Source organism: Chanodichthys erythropterus, chromosome 14 (assembly GCF_024489055.1).
Source record: "Chanodichthys erythropterus isolate Z2021 chromosome 14, ASM2448905v1, whole genome shotgun sequence".
NCBI classification, from domain to species: domain Eukaryota; kingdom Metazoa; phylum Chordata; class Actinopteri; order Cypriniformes; family Xenocyprididae; genus Chanodichthys; species Chanodichthys erythropterus.
Genome location: NC_090234.1, coordinates 5626997 through 5642591, shown reverse-complemented (window position 1 = coordinate 5642591; position 15595 = coordinate 5626997). Strand labels below are relative to the sequence as shown.

The window sequence follows — 15595 nt, the reverse complement described above, 5'->3', positions numbered from 1 at the left end:
ACGAGAGCGTCTGTCTTCGCCGTCTGTACGGAAGCCGAGCTGGAAGAGGCGTAAAAATGTCTGGTTCATGAGCGAATCGTTCTACTGAGTCGGATCATTTAAATGAATCATTTAAATCGGTTCACAATCGGTCTGAGCGATTCCTTCACAAATTGGACTGAAGCAATTTGAACGTTTATCGAGTCAACTAGCCTATACTCTATAACTCACTGAACTTTTCAGCCAGATGTACTGAAGTGAACGTTAGTATTGTGTAATGTACGTTAAAACCATGACTGCAGTAAACCGAAGACGAAATTACTAAAGGCTTATTAATAAGACTAATGTGAAAATGTGCTTGTATGTGTGTGTTAGGGGCGTTTGACTGACATGTAACGCAAACAATCACAGTTTGTTTTGTTCCACGTCATGTATAGGGGCGTGAAAAGTCGATGTCTCTACAATAACAGACTGACGTGCATTGTGCACACTATTCACTAATTTGTTCCCTCGATTTACTAATTCATTCCCTCAATTTACTAAATTGTTCGCATGATTTACTATTTTGTTCCCTCGATTTATAAATCATCCTCATTTTTTTTGTAAATCGAGGGAACGAAATAGTACATTGTGCGCACAATTTAGCCTACTATTTTTTCCTGCATGTCATGTCTGGGGCTACATACATTCAAGAATTTTGTGCAAGTTTACTGCAACAGTAGAGCTTTTGAAAATCCAGCGTTTAGTTTATCCTGGAAAGCGCTCATTGTCACAATTGTAAACACGGCGGCATTCTTCTTCCACGAGGGGGTTTGGTGTCATGACCATGGCCGTATCTACCATTGAGGACACCGAGGTCATGTCCTCGGTATTTTTTCCCTAAATTTCAAATTAGTCAAAGCTGAAATCCAGCAGTGATGATCAATGCCAAACACAGAACCCGGTCCGTGTCCGAATCCATATGTCGTCTGTATTTTCCATGGGCGTCGGAACCATTGTATGTGGGTGGGACAGGACCCACCCACTTTTTAAGACCAATTATTGGACCCACTCACTTTTACCGTCTCTCATCCCCCCCAGGTGTTGCTACTCCACAAACCACCAACAGAGCTTAAAAAATACCGAAAATAAAAATATTTTTTAAAACATCGCCAAGTAAAACGCTGCGTTTATAAAGAAATGTCTCTTTAAGACCACAACAAACGGGACAATTTCAGACGCGTTCCACCTTCGGCTCAGCGCCAGGCGCAAGTCAAACGAGCGCGGAAAATGTAGCTTCATTTGAACAACAGTGAACTGTGGTCAGATGAGATGTTGTCAGGCTATGTCAGTAAAACTCCAATCAGCTGTTAGGCTATAGCCTACTGTGCTCGAAGCGTGAACTCAAGAATTGCTCGCGCAAATGCGCGGCGCGTGCTGCATATTACTGCATTATAGTTTAACTAAAGCGCTAAAGAAACCACGGGCATGCAACATCATTATTCTGAGGTAAATGAAGTCATGGAATTACCAAACATGCGATTAAGCTGCCTCAAAACTGTGCATGCATGTATGTATTTGTTGACATGGTTTTAAAGCTATTGTTATCCAATTTGTTGGCCTTAAAACGTCTTAAAATGCATATATGTACATCGAGGAAATCAAAATTTTCTCGGGGGAGCATGCCCCCGAACCCCTCTAGCAAAACACATTTTGTGACCTCGGTAAATATAAAACCCTGCATACGGCCCTGGTCATGACCAGTGTTGTCAAGTTTTCCCGCGGAATTGGGCTACTTTTACACTGTTGCCGCGGGTGGTTTTTCATGTCCGCGGGTTGAATCGACTCTAAGTAATGTGATATTTAGCCCCTGGAATGCAAATTTACGAGGGGAGCCTCATAACTGTGGGACCCCCCTGAAATGCGGTTGGACTAGTTTTGAGGAGCAATTGGGTGGGTTTTGTTGTGAAAACCTGGCAACCCTGGTCATGGCATTTCTTTCCAGGTCGCCCAGGAACACGCAGGTACATGACATAAAATTAGATCAGCCTTCTGTCTACACCACCTTGACTTGTTTGCTCACTGTTTTGCTATTATTCTCGTGCTTCATTATGATTTTGCCAAGTAAGACATGTTCCTGGATTAACATCTTTGTTGATTCTGGAACAACATTCCAATCCAATCAGATCTGAGGGACAAATTTACCATTTATGTCAAGTTTAGGCTTACAACCAGTGTTATTCACCTCTTTCCCCTCTGATTTTAGGGATAAGTTATAGGTAGGGATAGGTTTAGGAGTAGGAATAGGGTTAAGACGAAAATTTTTAGACTGGAATGTTGTTCCAGGATCAACAAAATATGCTGATCCAAGAACATGTCCTACTTGGCAAAATCACGATGACCGACTTGGACTTGTTCACAAAACAGCCAAGAGTTCTCTCTCTCACCCGACGTCGATTCTACAGGTTGAATCAGCCCAAAAAAAACCAAAAAAACAACGGTGTTCAACTAGAGTCAATGGGCCAACACTTAAAGGGATAGTTCACCCAAAAATGAAAATTTGATGTTTATCTGCTTACCCCCACTGCATCCAAGATGTATGTGACTTTGTTTCTTCAGTCGAACGCAAATGATGATTTTTAACTGCAACCGCTGCCGTCTGTCAGTCAAATAATAGCAGTGAATGGGAACTTGAACAATAAGAGTCGAAAAAACTTCCATAGACAAATCCAAATTAAACCCTGCGGCTCGTGACGACACATTGATGTCCTAAGACACGAAACGATCGGTTTGTGCAAGAAACCGAACAGTATTTATATCATTTTTTACCTCTAAAACACCACTATGTCCAACTTCGTTCAGCTTCCGGTGAGTGAGGTCAGATCGCGCTCTGACAGCGGCAGTGATGTCTCGCGCTCATTGAAGTATATGGGCGAGACATCACTTCCGTCACCAGAACGCATTTTTTGACCTCACTAACAGGAAGCTGAACGAAGTTGGACATAGTGGTGTATTAGAGGTAAAAAATTATATAAATAATGTTCAGTTTCTCGCACAAACCGATCGTTTCGTGTCTTAGGACATTCATGTGTCGTCACGAGCCGCAGGTTTTAATTTTGATTTGTCTAAGCAAGTTTCATTTACTGTTATAGTTGAAGTTCCCATCCACTGCTATTATTTGACTGACAGACGGCAGCGGTTGCAGTTAAAAATCATAATTTGTGTTCGACTGAAGAAAAAAAGTCACCTACATCTTGGATGCACTGGGGGTAAGCACATAAACATCAAATTTTTTGGGGGGTTAACTATCCCTTTAAAAACAGTCCAACGTTGCCCGGCGGCCGATTGGCAGCTTGGTGTACTTAAAGGGTTAGTTCATCCAAAAATGAAATTACTGTAATTAATTACTCACCCTCATATTGTTCCACACCCCATCTTTAGGACACAAATTAAGAAATTTTTGATGAAATCCAAGAGGTTTTTTTAATCTCCCATAGAAAGCAATAAAATTACCACATTCAAGGTCCAGAGAAGTAGTTAAAACATTGTTAAAATAGTTAACGTGACCACAGTAGTTCAACCTTAATGTTATGAAGTGATGAGAATGCTTTTTGTGTGCAAAAACAAAAATATTGACTTTATTCAACAATTTTTCCTCTTCCCTGTCAGACTCGTACATAGTGAACGCAGTTCAGCGCTTCCGTGTTTACGCCTGAACGCCGGCTCAGTATTGGCCGACGCTGATCACGACACATGTGTGATGCTGACACAGGAGCCGGCCAATGATGAGCCGCCATTCATGAGGGTGAGTAATTAATGACAGATTTCATTTTTGGGTGAACTAACACTTTAAGAAATGTGTTATTCTTCTGTTTATTTGAGTTTAAGGGATTTTACAGTCTGGGAATTTTCAGAAAGAAATACATCAAATCTAGTCATTAGCATTACTGTCAGAAAGATAAATAGCATATATATTTTCCAGCGAAAACTTTTAATTACATTTTATAAAAGGTGATAGGCCTAGATAACAACTTAAATTCTCCCAAAAATGAATGAATATTGCATTGATACTTTTGCACTGAGCAAAAGAAACAGTTTGGGAGCTTGTTGGATATATATGCAGTATCTTAAAAGTAATTTCTCTTATTTTGTTATAAATGCAGTAGCATATGTTTCAGGGAGCAACCATGGCCTTTTCCAGTGTATATTGTCAAAATAAATAAATAATAAAAACTGAGGAGATTTGTAAACTATATTATGCAGTTGCTACCCCTAAATAGCTATATTTCACATTTTTATTATTATTATAGGCTATTGCAAAGAAGAAACATCACTGCATTTGGAAGTGAAGGGTGGAAAAGTACAAACAGGTAAACAAAGAAACCTGTAAGAAAGATAAGGTCATTTGATCTTGATACATTTGTTTATGAGAAGATATTGTAATAATTCAAACCTTATGCGTTATTATTTATTTATTATTTACAAGATTTTACAGTGTGAAATCTAAAATTCAAGGACCAGGTGATGACCTAATTACGTCATAATGTAAAAGAACCAGTGAGTCGTTCTTTAACCGGTTCGTTCGAGCGAACTCTTCGGTTCACCGAAATGATTCGGGCTTCAAAAGAGTGGACGGCGGAGTGGAGGATCCCCACCCGTGAGCATGGCGGTGTGCTAGAGTATTAATGAAGACCAGAGAGAGCAGACACAGATGGGAAACACGAATATGCGCTTCAGATGATCTGATTTTAACGGACCGTGTTTCAATCCGCCGTTCCCGGAGGCAGCCGGCTGGGTTTCTCCATGCAGTTTTCGTTTACTTCTATAGGATGGTGAGCTGAGCAGATGAAAAGCACAAGTTATTGGTGATAGCCTGTGTTCAACCGTCCCCCGTTGTGAATTACAGGCGCGTGTGGGCCGCCGGTGCTCCGTGATCATGAAGCGCTGCTGCGGGAAGCTTGTCTTTGTGCGAGGCGCGCTCGTGTCCGCGGACAGGCTCGTTTAAACGCCCTAAACATGAACATCAGTGCCGTGTGAGTTTATTTTGATTGTTCGATCTGTTCAGAGATGCGTGAGTATAAAGTGGTGGTCCTCGGGAGCGGCGGGGTCGGTAAATCCGCCCTCACCGTGCAGTTCGTCACCGGGACGTTTATTGAGAAGTACGACCCGACCATCGAGGATTTCTACCGTAAGGAGATCGAGGTGGACTCGTCGCCGTCGGTGCTGGAGATCCTGGACACGGCGGGCACGGAGCAGTTCGCGTCCATGCGGGACCTGTACATCAAAAACGGGCAGGGCTTCATTCTGGTCTACAGTCTGGTCAACCAGCAGAGCTTTCAGGACATCAAACCCATGAGAGACCAGATCATCCGAGTCAAGAGGTGAGAGGCTAATTCATGTAAATGACAGGGCATTTCTTTCCCAAAGAGCAAATGGTGAAAATTACATTAAAATATCTTTTTGGTGTGTGTGTGTGTGTAGTGAGATCTCTTCTCGAGTGTTGTTGGGCCTTCACAGGCCTGTTGCTCGATGTGCCGCATTTAAGTGTTTCATGTCTGCATGAAAGATTCATGTACAAGTGATGCGATGCACTTCACAGAGGAACAAAGTATAGTGTTTAGCAAACATTAAAATCATTTCTAGTGATGAATAAGCAAACAAATCACGTTATAGAAAGCGTTTGCGATTAAAATTGCAGTGTTGTGGCTTTTCCATGCATGAGAGCTTAGAGAAATGTAAATGCACGTGTACTCAGAGTTGACAATGTTATCTTTTAGCAGATACATGTTTGAAGTCTTTCAGTTCTGGGAAAGCAGGTTAAAATACTGATGATTCATCTCGCACTCAGGGGTGGAATCTTTATTTGTCCAATCAGATGACTTCTAGAGTGAGAGAACCCCTCCCCTTATAAAACTTAAACCCCCCCTGTCCTGTAGTCAATAATTTGATCCCTCACTCCTATTTGATCACTAAAATTACATATTTAAAACGTTTTTTTGCTGTGTAAAATAGCTTGAATGAAACTCTACACCCTTGCCTTATACGCGGATGTATGAGTATGTTAATTAGCCCTGCCTCCACTCACTCGCACGAGCTCAGAGATCCACTCGGTCAACTTACTGAGGTAAACACTGCACAATAGCATCGCTCTTTACAACGTCGGACACATAACAGTAAATAACATTAGTCTTTTGCTTGACTACATTAACAAACAGCTAATAATGTTACACAAACCACGTTCCTGTTCGCCATGTCAGACTCTCACAGCTGCCTACTAACAATCTGTTTCCTTAGAAACACTTTGAACAACTCAGTGGAGAAAGGCATATTTTATCATAATATGCATCATACATCCGCTATATTGCTAAATCTACACGATCAACAGAAAAATATCCTGGGATAACCTGGTTTCTCTTGAGACTCTCCTGCTAGTTCGCTGTTAATGATATGCTAAAGCCACCCACACATTGATGTGATTGGTTACAGGGTAGTTTGTGACGTCAGAAACACTAGTGATTTCGGACCCATTTCAGTCTATGGTTCACTGCATATGTGGTGTTGATTTATGTATTTGCACATGGTTTGTCGTAAACTTATTAAAAACACCACATAGACATAAACAGCATTAAAAACTTGATATTGTCCACACGGGGACTTTAAGTGGAGAATCTAGAGAACTGTAAGGCTTCAGATGAGTCAGAAAAGCATTTGATAAACACCCAAACATGCTATTTTTATTTATTTTATATTTTTCCGAAAATAGGAAATTTGCTTTAGTGAGGTGGGTGTATTTAAAAAAACGCAAAATGTTTTTTTTATTTAAATATTTTTTTTTCTGAAATGCAACTTTATTTTGCTTTTACAAATGCATATTACATAGATAAAGATAAAATGTGTTTTATCTGTCTTGCTCTTTTGTCATTAGAGGTTGGTTTTTGGTCTGAAGGAAGAAAGTCTGTGATATGTTACTGATGCAGCAAACATGGACATTTACAAATGGTTTGGATGTATTGCAGCAGTTGTAACTAGCTCTAAAAAGCTAAATAATTGTTATGCAGAATGTCTTGAGTAAATGTGAAGCAGAATATGTGACTACACAATACATTTCTTAAACCAGTGCTTATTTGACTGCATTCAGTACCAGTGAGAGGCTATAAAATGTGAGAAACAGTAAGTTTGTGGTGTATTGAGTTGCAGCAGGGGTACATAAACACATACAGACATAAGAGCAAACTGCACACAGTCACAAACATTAGCACACACACGTGAGCCCTAGTCAGAAATCCTAAAGGATTGCTAATGGAATTTTGCCATAATTTGAAACTGATTCTAATGGAATCACATAGGAATTCCCTAAAGCCCTGGGTATACTTTTTTTTTTTTAAGCGTACGCTAATGTATGTGCACAGTCAAACACACAGCCTTAAAGTATACTTCATTTGACTCTAATGCACACAGGCACTCGCCAGGAGTTACAACCCATATAGATATCTTTGTATTGTTTCATGCTAGAGCTGTACAAATGAGTGTACTTTCTCACACAATTTCTCCTCTATGTAGGTCTCCATTGTCACTGTAGCTTGCATGTGTTCCAGTCTGTTCTGTTTAGGCAGTTTTTCTTTGACTTCCTTGTGAATCAACGCTCCCAGGGCACGGTTGCCACCTTGTGGATAAACTAATTACTGCAAAAACTGTGCGACCTGTACAAAAATACAGTTACAAAATCTGGTGGTGTGTGTACAGTACACGTACTTTCCTGATGATGAAATTTGCATCATGCACACTGTACGCGTACCCTCGCGTACACGTAAAAAAAGAACTATACTTTGGGCTCAAGGATCAATTAAGATCCCACTGAAAAATAGGACATTTCCTTGTACATTCTTAGTAGATTCTTCAGGATTTTATTAGTATTCTTTAGGGTTGGTTCCCAATTATGGGGGGAAAAAATCCAGAAGCAATCCATTAACAATAGGAACATTACTTATCAGGGAAAATCAGTAAAGAAAAGACAATAAAAATATAGCTGCGAGCAACAGTTATCGGGGTTTAAGCACTTTAAGGCCCTTTAAGCACATGCGTAAAAAGGTATTATATTTTATGTAGCAAGCTGTAAAAAGACCATTTACAGCAAATACAGGCAATTTACAGTAGGAATCTGAAAGTTTGCATGCTTGTTTAGATTCATATGTCACATGTGCTCACCTATTTCCATGAACTTCCGGGTTTTCGTTTAGGATTTATAAGCTTTTGAGCATATCTTGCCACGCCCATTTTCTAAATGACCCTGTTATAGCTATCCAAAGAGTAAAGTTCAACTTTTTTTGGGATAATTATTTATCTAGAGAGTCCAGAGAATTATCTTGCACTGGTTTGGTTCCGATCGGGTCAAAAAACCTAGGATGAGTTTGCAAAAGTAGGTTTTTTAAATATACTCCAATATTAAACAAACGATTTGATTGACAGCGGTGATTCTTGAGGCAAAATTATTCAGAATGAGAAAATCTAACATATGATATGAATATCGTGTACATGTGCATAACTTTGTACAATCATTTACACACTTGTAAAACTTGATATGCCCCTCGGTGGCCGATTTCTTTCCAAATTCTCACAGACCTCTAGGATCATGAGTATCTTTCTGCACTGGTTTGAAAAAAGTAGGTTTTTCAAAAAATCCAAAATGAACCCAGTCATCTGGACCAGAAATATATTTATACAGATCTGCTATCAACATCTTCTCTAGCACACATTCCCACGCAAATAATATAGATCTGCACTCTCACGCAGATGCCTCTCCGAAAATATTGAATAATTGAATGGCATAAATATTTCACACAGTAAAAGCGACGCATAATGAGGGAGAGGTAGCGGGAGTAAGAGACGTCTGTCATCGCAGCGCTGTTTGTTCTTGTTGAAGGACGAGTGAGAGAGTTTTGTCTCTGAGGGTTTGGTGAAATGAATAACTAAACAAATGATCCTAAAAGGCAAGTGTAAATGTTATTATCCTTAAGCAGACCAAGTAAACTTGGCATGTAACTCATCCTGCACCAACTACAAACATCCGTGATTCTTCAGATAATGCGCTTGTTGTTGAGAAGTGTGCTATTAGTTGAATTTGCTTGATGGATGATAAAACCAGCATGATATTTACAGACCAGGATATTGTGGAGATTTGGAGCTTGAGCCAGTACATAACCACATAACAACACCCTGGATACAACCCACAACACCCAAGCCAGTTCTTCAGTCAAGCAGCACTCACATTATCTTCAGAAAATGTAAAATCAGGTTTAGCCCATCCGTACAGATATGTGACCCCTGTTTTTTTTTTTTTTTTTTGGTCCTGACCCACAACTGGTGAGAATCAAAGGCCAGTATAGGCTGTCATTCTGGAAGTACTTTTAAACTGTGACGTCATGTGTGGTTTGCTAATAACAGGGAGTGTTTGTAAGGGGTGTGGCTTCAGTAACCCCACCCTCCTCAGCCTCCCTGGGCCACTGCATCATTAGTGGTTGTGGGTAAAGACATTCTTTTGCCTTGAGGGGAAAGCTGAACAATGTAATGTGAGAGTTCAGACGTGACTCGCTGGAGTTATTTTATGTCTGCCCTGAGAAAAAAAGACTAATCACAATGATAGATTCTGATACATTTGAGAGAATTAAGCAAACTTACTATATATTAATATAATAATATACAGTTTGTCCTTCATAACTGTAATTCTTACTATACAAGAGTATCCCGTGACCCGATGTATGACGCAGGATCAGTGGCGTAGCAAGTCAGCCCCAGGCCCATATGCAAACATTTTATTACGGGCCCCCCTCGGCTTCACGGACTTTAATAAAAATAAGAATTCTAGGAATGACTACAACAACACTAGAATAGGCCTACCATGCACTCCTCCATCATTTTGACTTTGCATTGCTGATCTATTTCAAAAATGTCAAACGGTTTTTCAACGGAGTCTACGTTTGAATTCGACCGATTCGACTCTGGCTTAGGAATTTCAGAATGATCATGGCATCATTTCAGATGTGAATCCAAAGATTATTCCAGTTATGAATTAATAATTCTATCACAGACTTTTTTAATACACGTTTTATTCCTAATAAATTTACTAGAAGTTTCTAAAATTTCATCACATTTTATGTGCATTTTATTTAGCTGATTAAAGAGTATCCACCCCAGCAAGAGTACGTGTTACTTTTATTAATCATGGGATAATTTTTGGATGAACTATCCCTTTTAATAATTAAAAAAGTAACATCTTTCTTGTTAAACATCATTTAAATTAAGGAATAATTGAATATTCGTTTTGTTTTTTTGTTTTTTATGAGCCCACATATTCGAAAACAATATTTATGAAAAATGCCCATCCCTACTTAAAATGTTTTAAAGGGATAGTTCACCCAAAAATGAAAATGTGATGTTTATCTGCTTACCCCCAGTGCATCCAAGATGTAGGTGACTTTGTTTCTTCAGTCGAACACAAATGATGATTTTTAACTCCAACCGTTGCCGTCTGACAGTCATATAATGCATTGAAACCATAACACCATCTATGAGAATAAAAAAAAAACATGCACAGACAAATCCAAATTTAACCCTGTGGCTCGTGACGACACATTGATGACCTAAGACACAAAATGATTGGTTTGTGTGAGAACAGTATTTATATAATTTTTTACCTCTAATACACTACATACTAATGTCCAACTGCATTCAGCATCCGGTGTGTGAAGTCTGAAAATGCTCTCTGATAACGGAAGTGATGTCTCGCACGTATACTTCAATGAGAGATCACTTCCGCCTTGCATTCAGACTTCACACACCGGATGCTCAAGGCAGTTGGACATAGTGGTGTTTTAGAGGTAAAAAATTATATAAATACTGTTCTCACACAAACCAATCATTTTGTGTCTTAGGTCATCAATGTGTCGTCACGAGCCACAGGGTTAAATTTGGATTTGTCTGTGCATGTTTTTTTTTACTCTTATAGATGGATTTCTCATTGACACGCATTATACGACTGACAGACGGCAGCGGTTGGAGTTAAAAAATCATCATTTGTGTTCTACTGAAGAAACAAAGTCACCTACATCTTGGATGCCCTGGGGGTAAGCAGATAAACATCACATTTTCATTTTTGGGTGAACTATCCCTTTAACATAATACAAAACATGTTTTAAAATAAGATAAAACAGCTAAAATCCAAGATGTAAGCTGAAATTATTTAATTTGATCTCTTAACATCTGCCAATTCTATTTAAGAAACTATTTAAGTATACTTTTTCACAGGGGATGTGTCCACTTGTTTGGCATTGATACGGTTTGAGAGTTCTGATGGAGACTGTCGATGTGTTTTGCAGGTATGAGAAGGTCCCTGTGATCCTGGTGGGGAATAAGGTGGATCTGGAGAGTGAGCGGGAGGTGTCTGTGAGGGAGGGCCAGACGCTGGCGGAGGAGTGGGGCTGTCCGTTCATCGAGACCTCCGCCAAGAGCAAGACCATGGTGGACGAACTCTTTGCCGAGATCGTACGGCAGATGGACTACGCGGCACAGCCGGATAAAGACGATCCGTGCTGCTCCTCCTGCAATATACAATAACCCCCCAACGCTCACACACACGACTCACATTACAGTAGCTTTGATGGACCTTCTAGTGTCGACGGTTTTCCGTCATTCTCTATCTACAGACTGACAGTAACTTTGAGGATTTTTTTTGTCACTTTAAATTCTGACTGACTCAACCACAGGAAGAGCACTTGCCTTAGGTTTCACGCTTCCTGTCTGAGCAGGATCCTTCAGTGGAGATGAGTTGGACTTTTACGTTCTTGGTCTTATGGTATTGATGCTTTTATCTGAATTTGTCACCAGGTCAGAGAGAGAGAGAGAATAAGTGTGTTCTTAGCCATATGCTTCATATAGCCATATAATAATTTAATGATGACTGTCTTATTGTCCATTGATTAAGGAAATAGATCCCTTAAAATCATCGTCAAAATCATCTTCTGTTTCATACAGAGGTAGAAAAACAGCTTTGTTCCAAAACCTAGTTAAATGCCTACCTAGACATAATGTTGAAGACCAAAGTATTCTTCGGTTTTTATGCATACTTGTGTATGCGTAGAGTTTAAGTGACGTAGATTTCATTATCCGCATTGTACATGCGTACTGTACACGCACAGCTTGATTTTTCTAACCGTGTTACTCCGTACGCTCGGCCCACACATGCTCCTGAATTGCACTAATTAGTTTTTCCACAAGATGGTGACACTGACTTTGGCCCATTGTTTCACAGTCGAAAAGAAAGGGATAACAAAAACAAACTACTGTAGATGACAACAACAATAGACAGAGTACAAGGACATTTTTATCAGTCAAAACATTTAGTGCGCGTGTATCGAGTGCTTATCCTCGCGCACGCTATCAAATGGAGTACACTTTGCTTTCGGTGGCATGCAAATGCAAAACTGAAGTATACTTTATGCTTGATGGTGCGGTCAAGTCCTCCTGGGAAGTTAGTGTTTACTACATCCGGTGGATCAAGTCACTTTCATTGGAGCAAGATGGCAGTGTCTCTTAATTAACTACACTCAAATACAGCAAGATTTTTAAACTCTACTTCTCAAAATCAAACAATGTGCATCTGGTGGCCACTTTAAACTTTATCATTTCATACTATATTGTTATATTAATGCTATCATATTTTCAACAGGCAATTAACTTAGTTTGTTGTAAATAAAAAGCCTGACAATGTCACTGCTAAATACCTGTAAGTATTGTGGTGTTCTGCTATGTTTCTCACGGACACACCGGAAAATCCTGAGTTTTCCACTGGCGTTTCCAACATTGTTGTGGCGTTCACGTGTGTTCAACTCGTAAATGCGATCTTTCCGTCTTAACTTGAATGCACCATAAGGCAACATAAAAGCATGTCCCCCTTGCATTCCCAGAATGCATTGCGAATGAGCTCTACTATATGAAAAAAATCTTCCAAGACAGTGGATGAGATTCTAAATATACTTATTTTTTTGTAATATGTGTGTTCTTTGTATTTTTATGCATTGCACACAGAGTATAATGTTTATTAGCTTAGCAACATGCTACTGTCAAACAAATAAGCAGCAGTATTTGTGGTGCACAGAAGGACTGAACAATTATTCAAATTTTGGGGATGGGCATTTTTCAAAAATTCAAAAACAAATGCAAATATTACAAAATGTGACATTAAAAAGTGTCAGGCCACTCTTTTTTTTATAAAGTAACAGCGTCCAACAGCGACACCAGCAGGTGAAGTTACAGCGGGAGGTTTGCCTCCTCTGATCCCATTGACTTTAAACAGACCCCCTGAAGCAAAGCATGTGGTGGGTTTAGTGGGGGGTAATTGAGAATGAGTGGGGTAAAGTCACGTGAGAGGAGACGATGCCTCCATCCCGCTTTGATTGGATATGATCAGTTATGATTGGATGTGATTGGTTTGTGCGATAAATCCCGCCACTTGTTTTTGTGCGTGTTCTCATCGGCCTGAATGAAGACAATGATAGTGTTAATGAGAAGACTAATTAAAAAATAAGTAAACATGCCCTTTCAGCGCATTGTCAGATCAAAATCAAACTTGAAACGGCCTGAAAACATGAGGACTGTGGAGGTTTTTAGTGAGCAATCAGCTTGGGGAAATTAAAGGTACATCTTCGTGTCTGTCTGTGACCACCACTGCTGTATTTGAATATTTGGGCTCATAAAAATGAATATTCGATAATTTGTTTATTTAAATGAAATTTAATGGAAAGACGTTATTTTTTTTAAAGTTGTTGTCAGACTGAGGAGCCACTCTTACCTGAGCATGTGAATATTCATGTTTAAATGAGAAAACGCGCTCCGCTGACGCAGATGCTGCAGGAACACAAAGAAAACAGTGTGCTGAGTCAAGTTTCTTACAGCGCTTTGTGTTTTCTGTTCACAAAAATCACAAATAGATTTTTTTTTTTTTTTTTTTCAAAATCTTTCAGCCACCCTGTTAATGTCTACAGTCACCATGATTTTGCCAAGTAAGACATGTTCCCATATTTTGTTGATCCTGGAACAACATTCTTGTCCGTAAATCCTTATCCCTATCCCTAAACCTAACCCTACCCATAACTTATCCCTGAAATCAGAGGTAAATGATAGGTGAATAACACTGATTTAGAAGCATCTAACACTGGTTGTGAGCCTAAACATGACATACACTGTAAACTTGTCACCCAAATCTGATTGGTTGATTGGAATGTTGATCCAGGATCATGTTGTACTTTGTTAAATCAGGTTAATCTAATGTCTATGTAGAAAGCTCCAGATCAGTCCCTGAAGAGGTTGTCTCAGTTAGGATGCTGTGATGCAGCTCAGCAGGTTTTGGAACAGAGCTGTCTTTATGTTGCTTCCATTCAAAGATGTTCAGAAGATGACATAAGCACACAAAATGACAGCTCTACTGTTAGCTTTGCATTGGAACAATTGTGAACTTTTTTTAGCAACCAAACTGGGGGCACTACACAATGCTTTACAACACTAACAAGTGTTCGACTGGGAATCAACACAGAAAGAGTCATTTATCTTGTTTTTTGTGTTTGATAAACATGTTTTATCATGCAGTGTTGGACTTTTTGTCTCTTTGATGCATTTTATTTGCTTAAATGTTGAATGTTTATCTGTGTGAATCTTGCTGACCACTCAATTGTGAGTTTCCAAGCTAGAAATCCAACTTCAAGAGACTTTCTATTGCACTTTTTCCAGTAGGAATGTCAACTCCCAGAGTTGAATGGAATGCAGCATAAGTCCCGGTCACCGATTGGACGGGTCATACGGGTGGGGGATGTTTGACACATCTGGACACACTCAACTTTTGCTAATTTAGTGAAAGTGTTTTGACTCTGAGTATCACATATGGCACTGTAGGACGCGTCTCTTTTTCTGTCTCTATTTTACCGCCACTTTCTCACTCGTCTCTTCAGCGTCTCAGCCTCTTTCTGCACTCATTCTCCTTATTCTGCTGTGGTTATATGGCTTATTGATGATGATGGTTATTAATTGACTGTGTATACATTTGAACAGAGGTTGCCAGTTTTTCTTGGCTCCCTCCTGGCTGGGCTTGAGCTTCGATCTCAAGGCTGAACATATAGAGATTACGGAGATGGATGGATGGTGTGTGTGTGTGTGTGTGTGTCTCTGAGTGTATGTGTTTGAATAGAGAGCTCTGAGTCAGTATTGATTTTATATTTTTTTATGTGGACGTGTGCTCAACTCTTCTGAATGACTGAATGGTGACACTTTTTTGTTTGTTTTGTTTGTTTGTTTGGCACCTAAATAAAGTGCATCCGACACTCACATATTGCAGTGCAGTTTGTTTTTTTTCCATGTTTTAATTCACGCACACGTCCAAACATGCACTATATGGATGAAAGTGTCATTTGAAAAAATGGGTCATTCTAAAGAGCTCAGTGAACTCAAGCGCAGTACTGTGAAACACGGTACAGTTGGTGAAATTTCATCGCTGATAGATATGCAGTAGTACATTTGAACCCATAGTGTACTACAAGTGGTAACTAAATACACTATCTCTGTATTTAAAAAAATATATTAAAAGCACATTTTA

The 15595-nt window shown here is 39.5% G+C and overlaps 1 protein-coding gene across 1 annotated transcript; it reads left to right on the top strand.

Moving 5' to 3' along the window:
* Positions 1–4599: 4599 nt before the first annotated feature.
* Positions 4600–15318, top strand: LOC137035842 (ras-related protein Rap-2a). The gene is made up of 2 exons (XM_067409546.1): positions 4600–5339; positions 11331–15318. Exons 1-2 carry the CDS (start codon positions 5026–5028, stop codon positions 11566–11568), a joined length of 552 nt encoding a protein of 183 aa, XP_067265647.1. The 5' UTR covers positions 4600–5025; the 3' UTR covers positions 11569–15318.
* Positions 15319–15595: the final 277 nt, after the last annotated feature.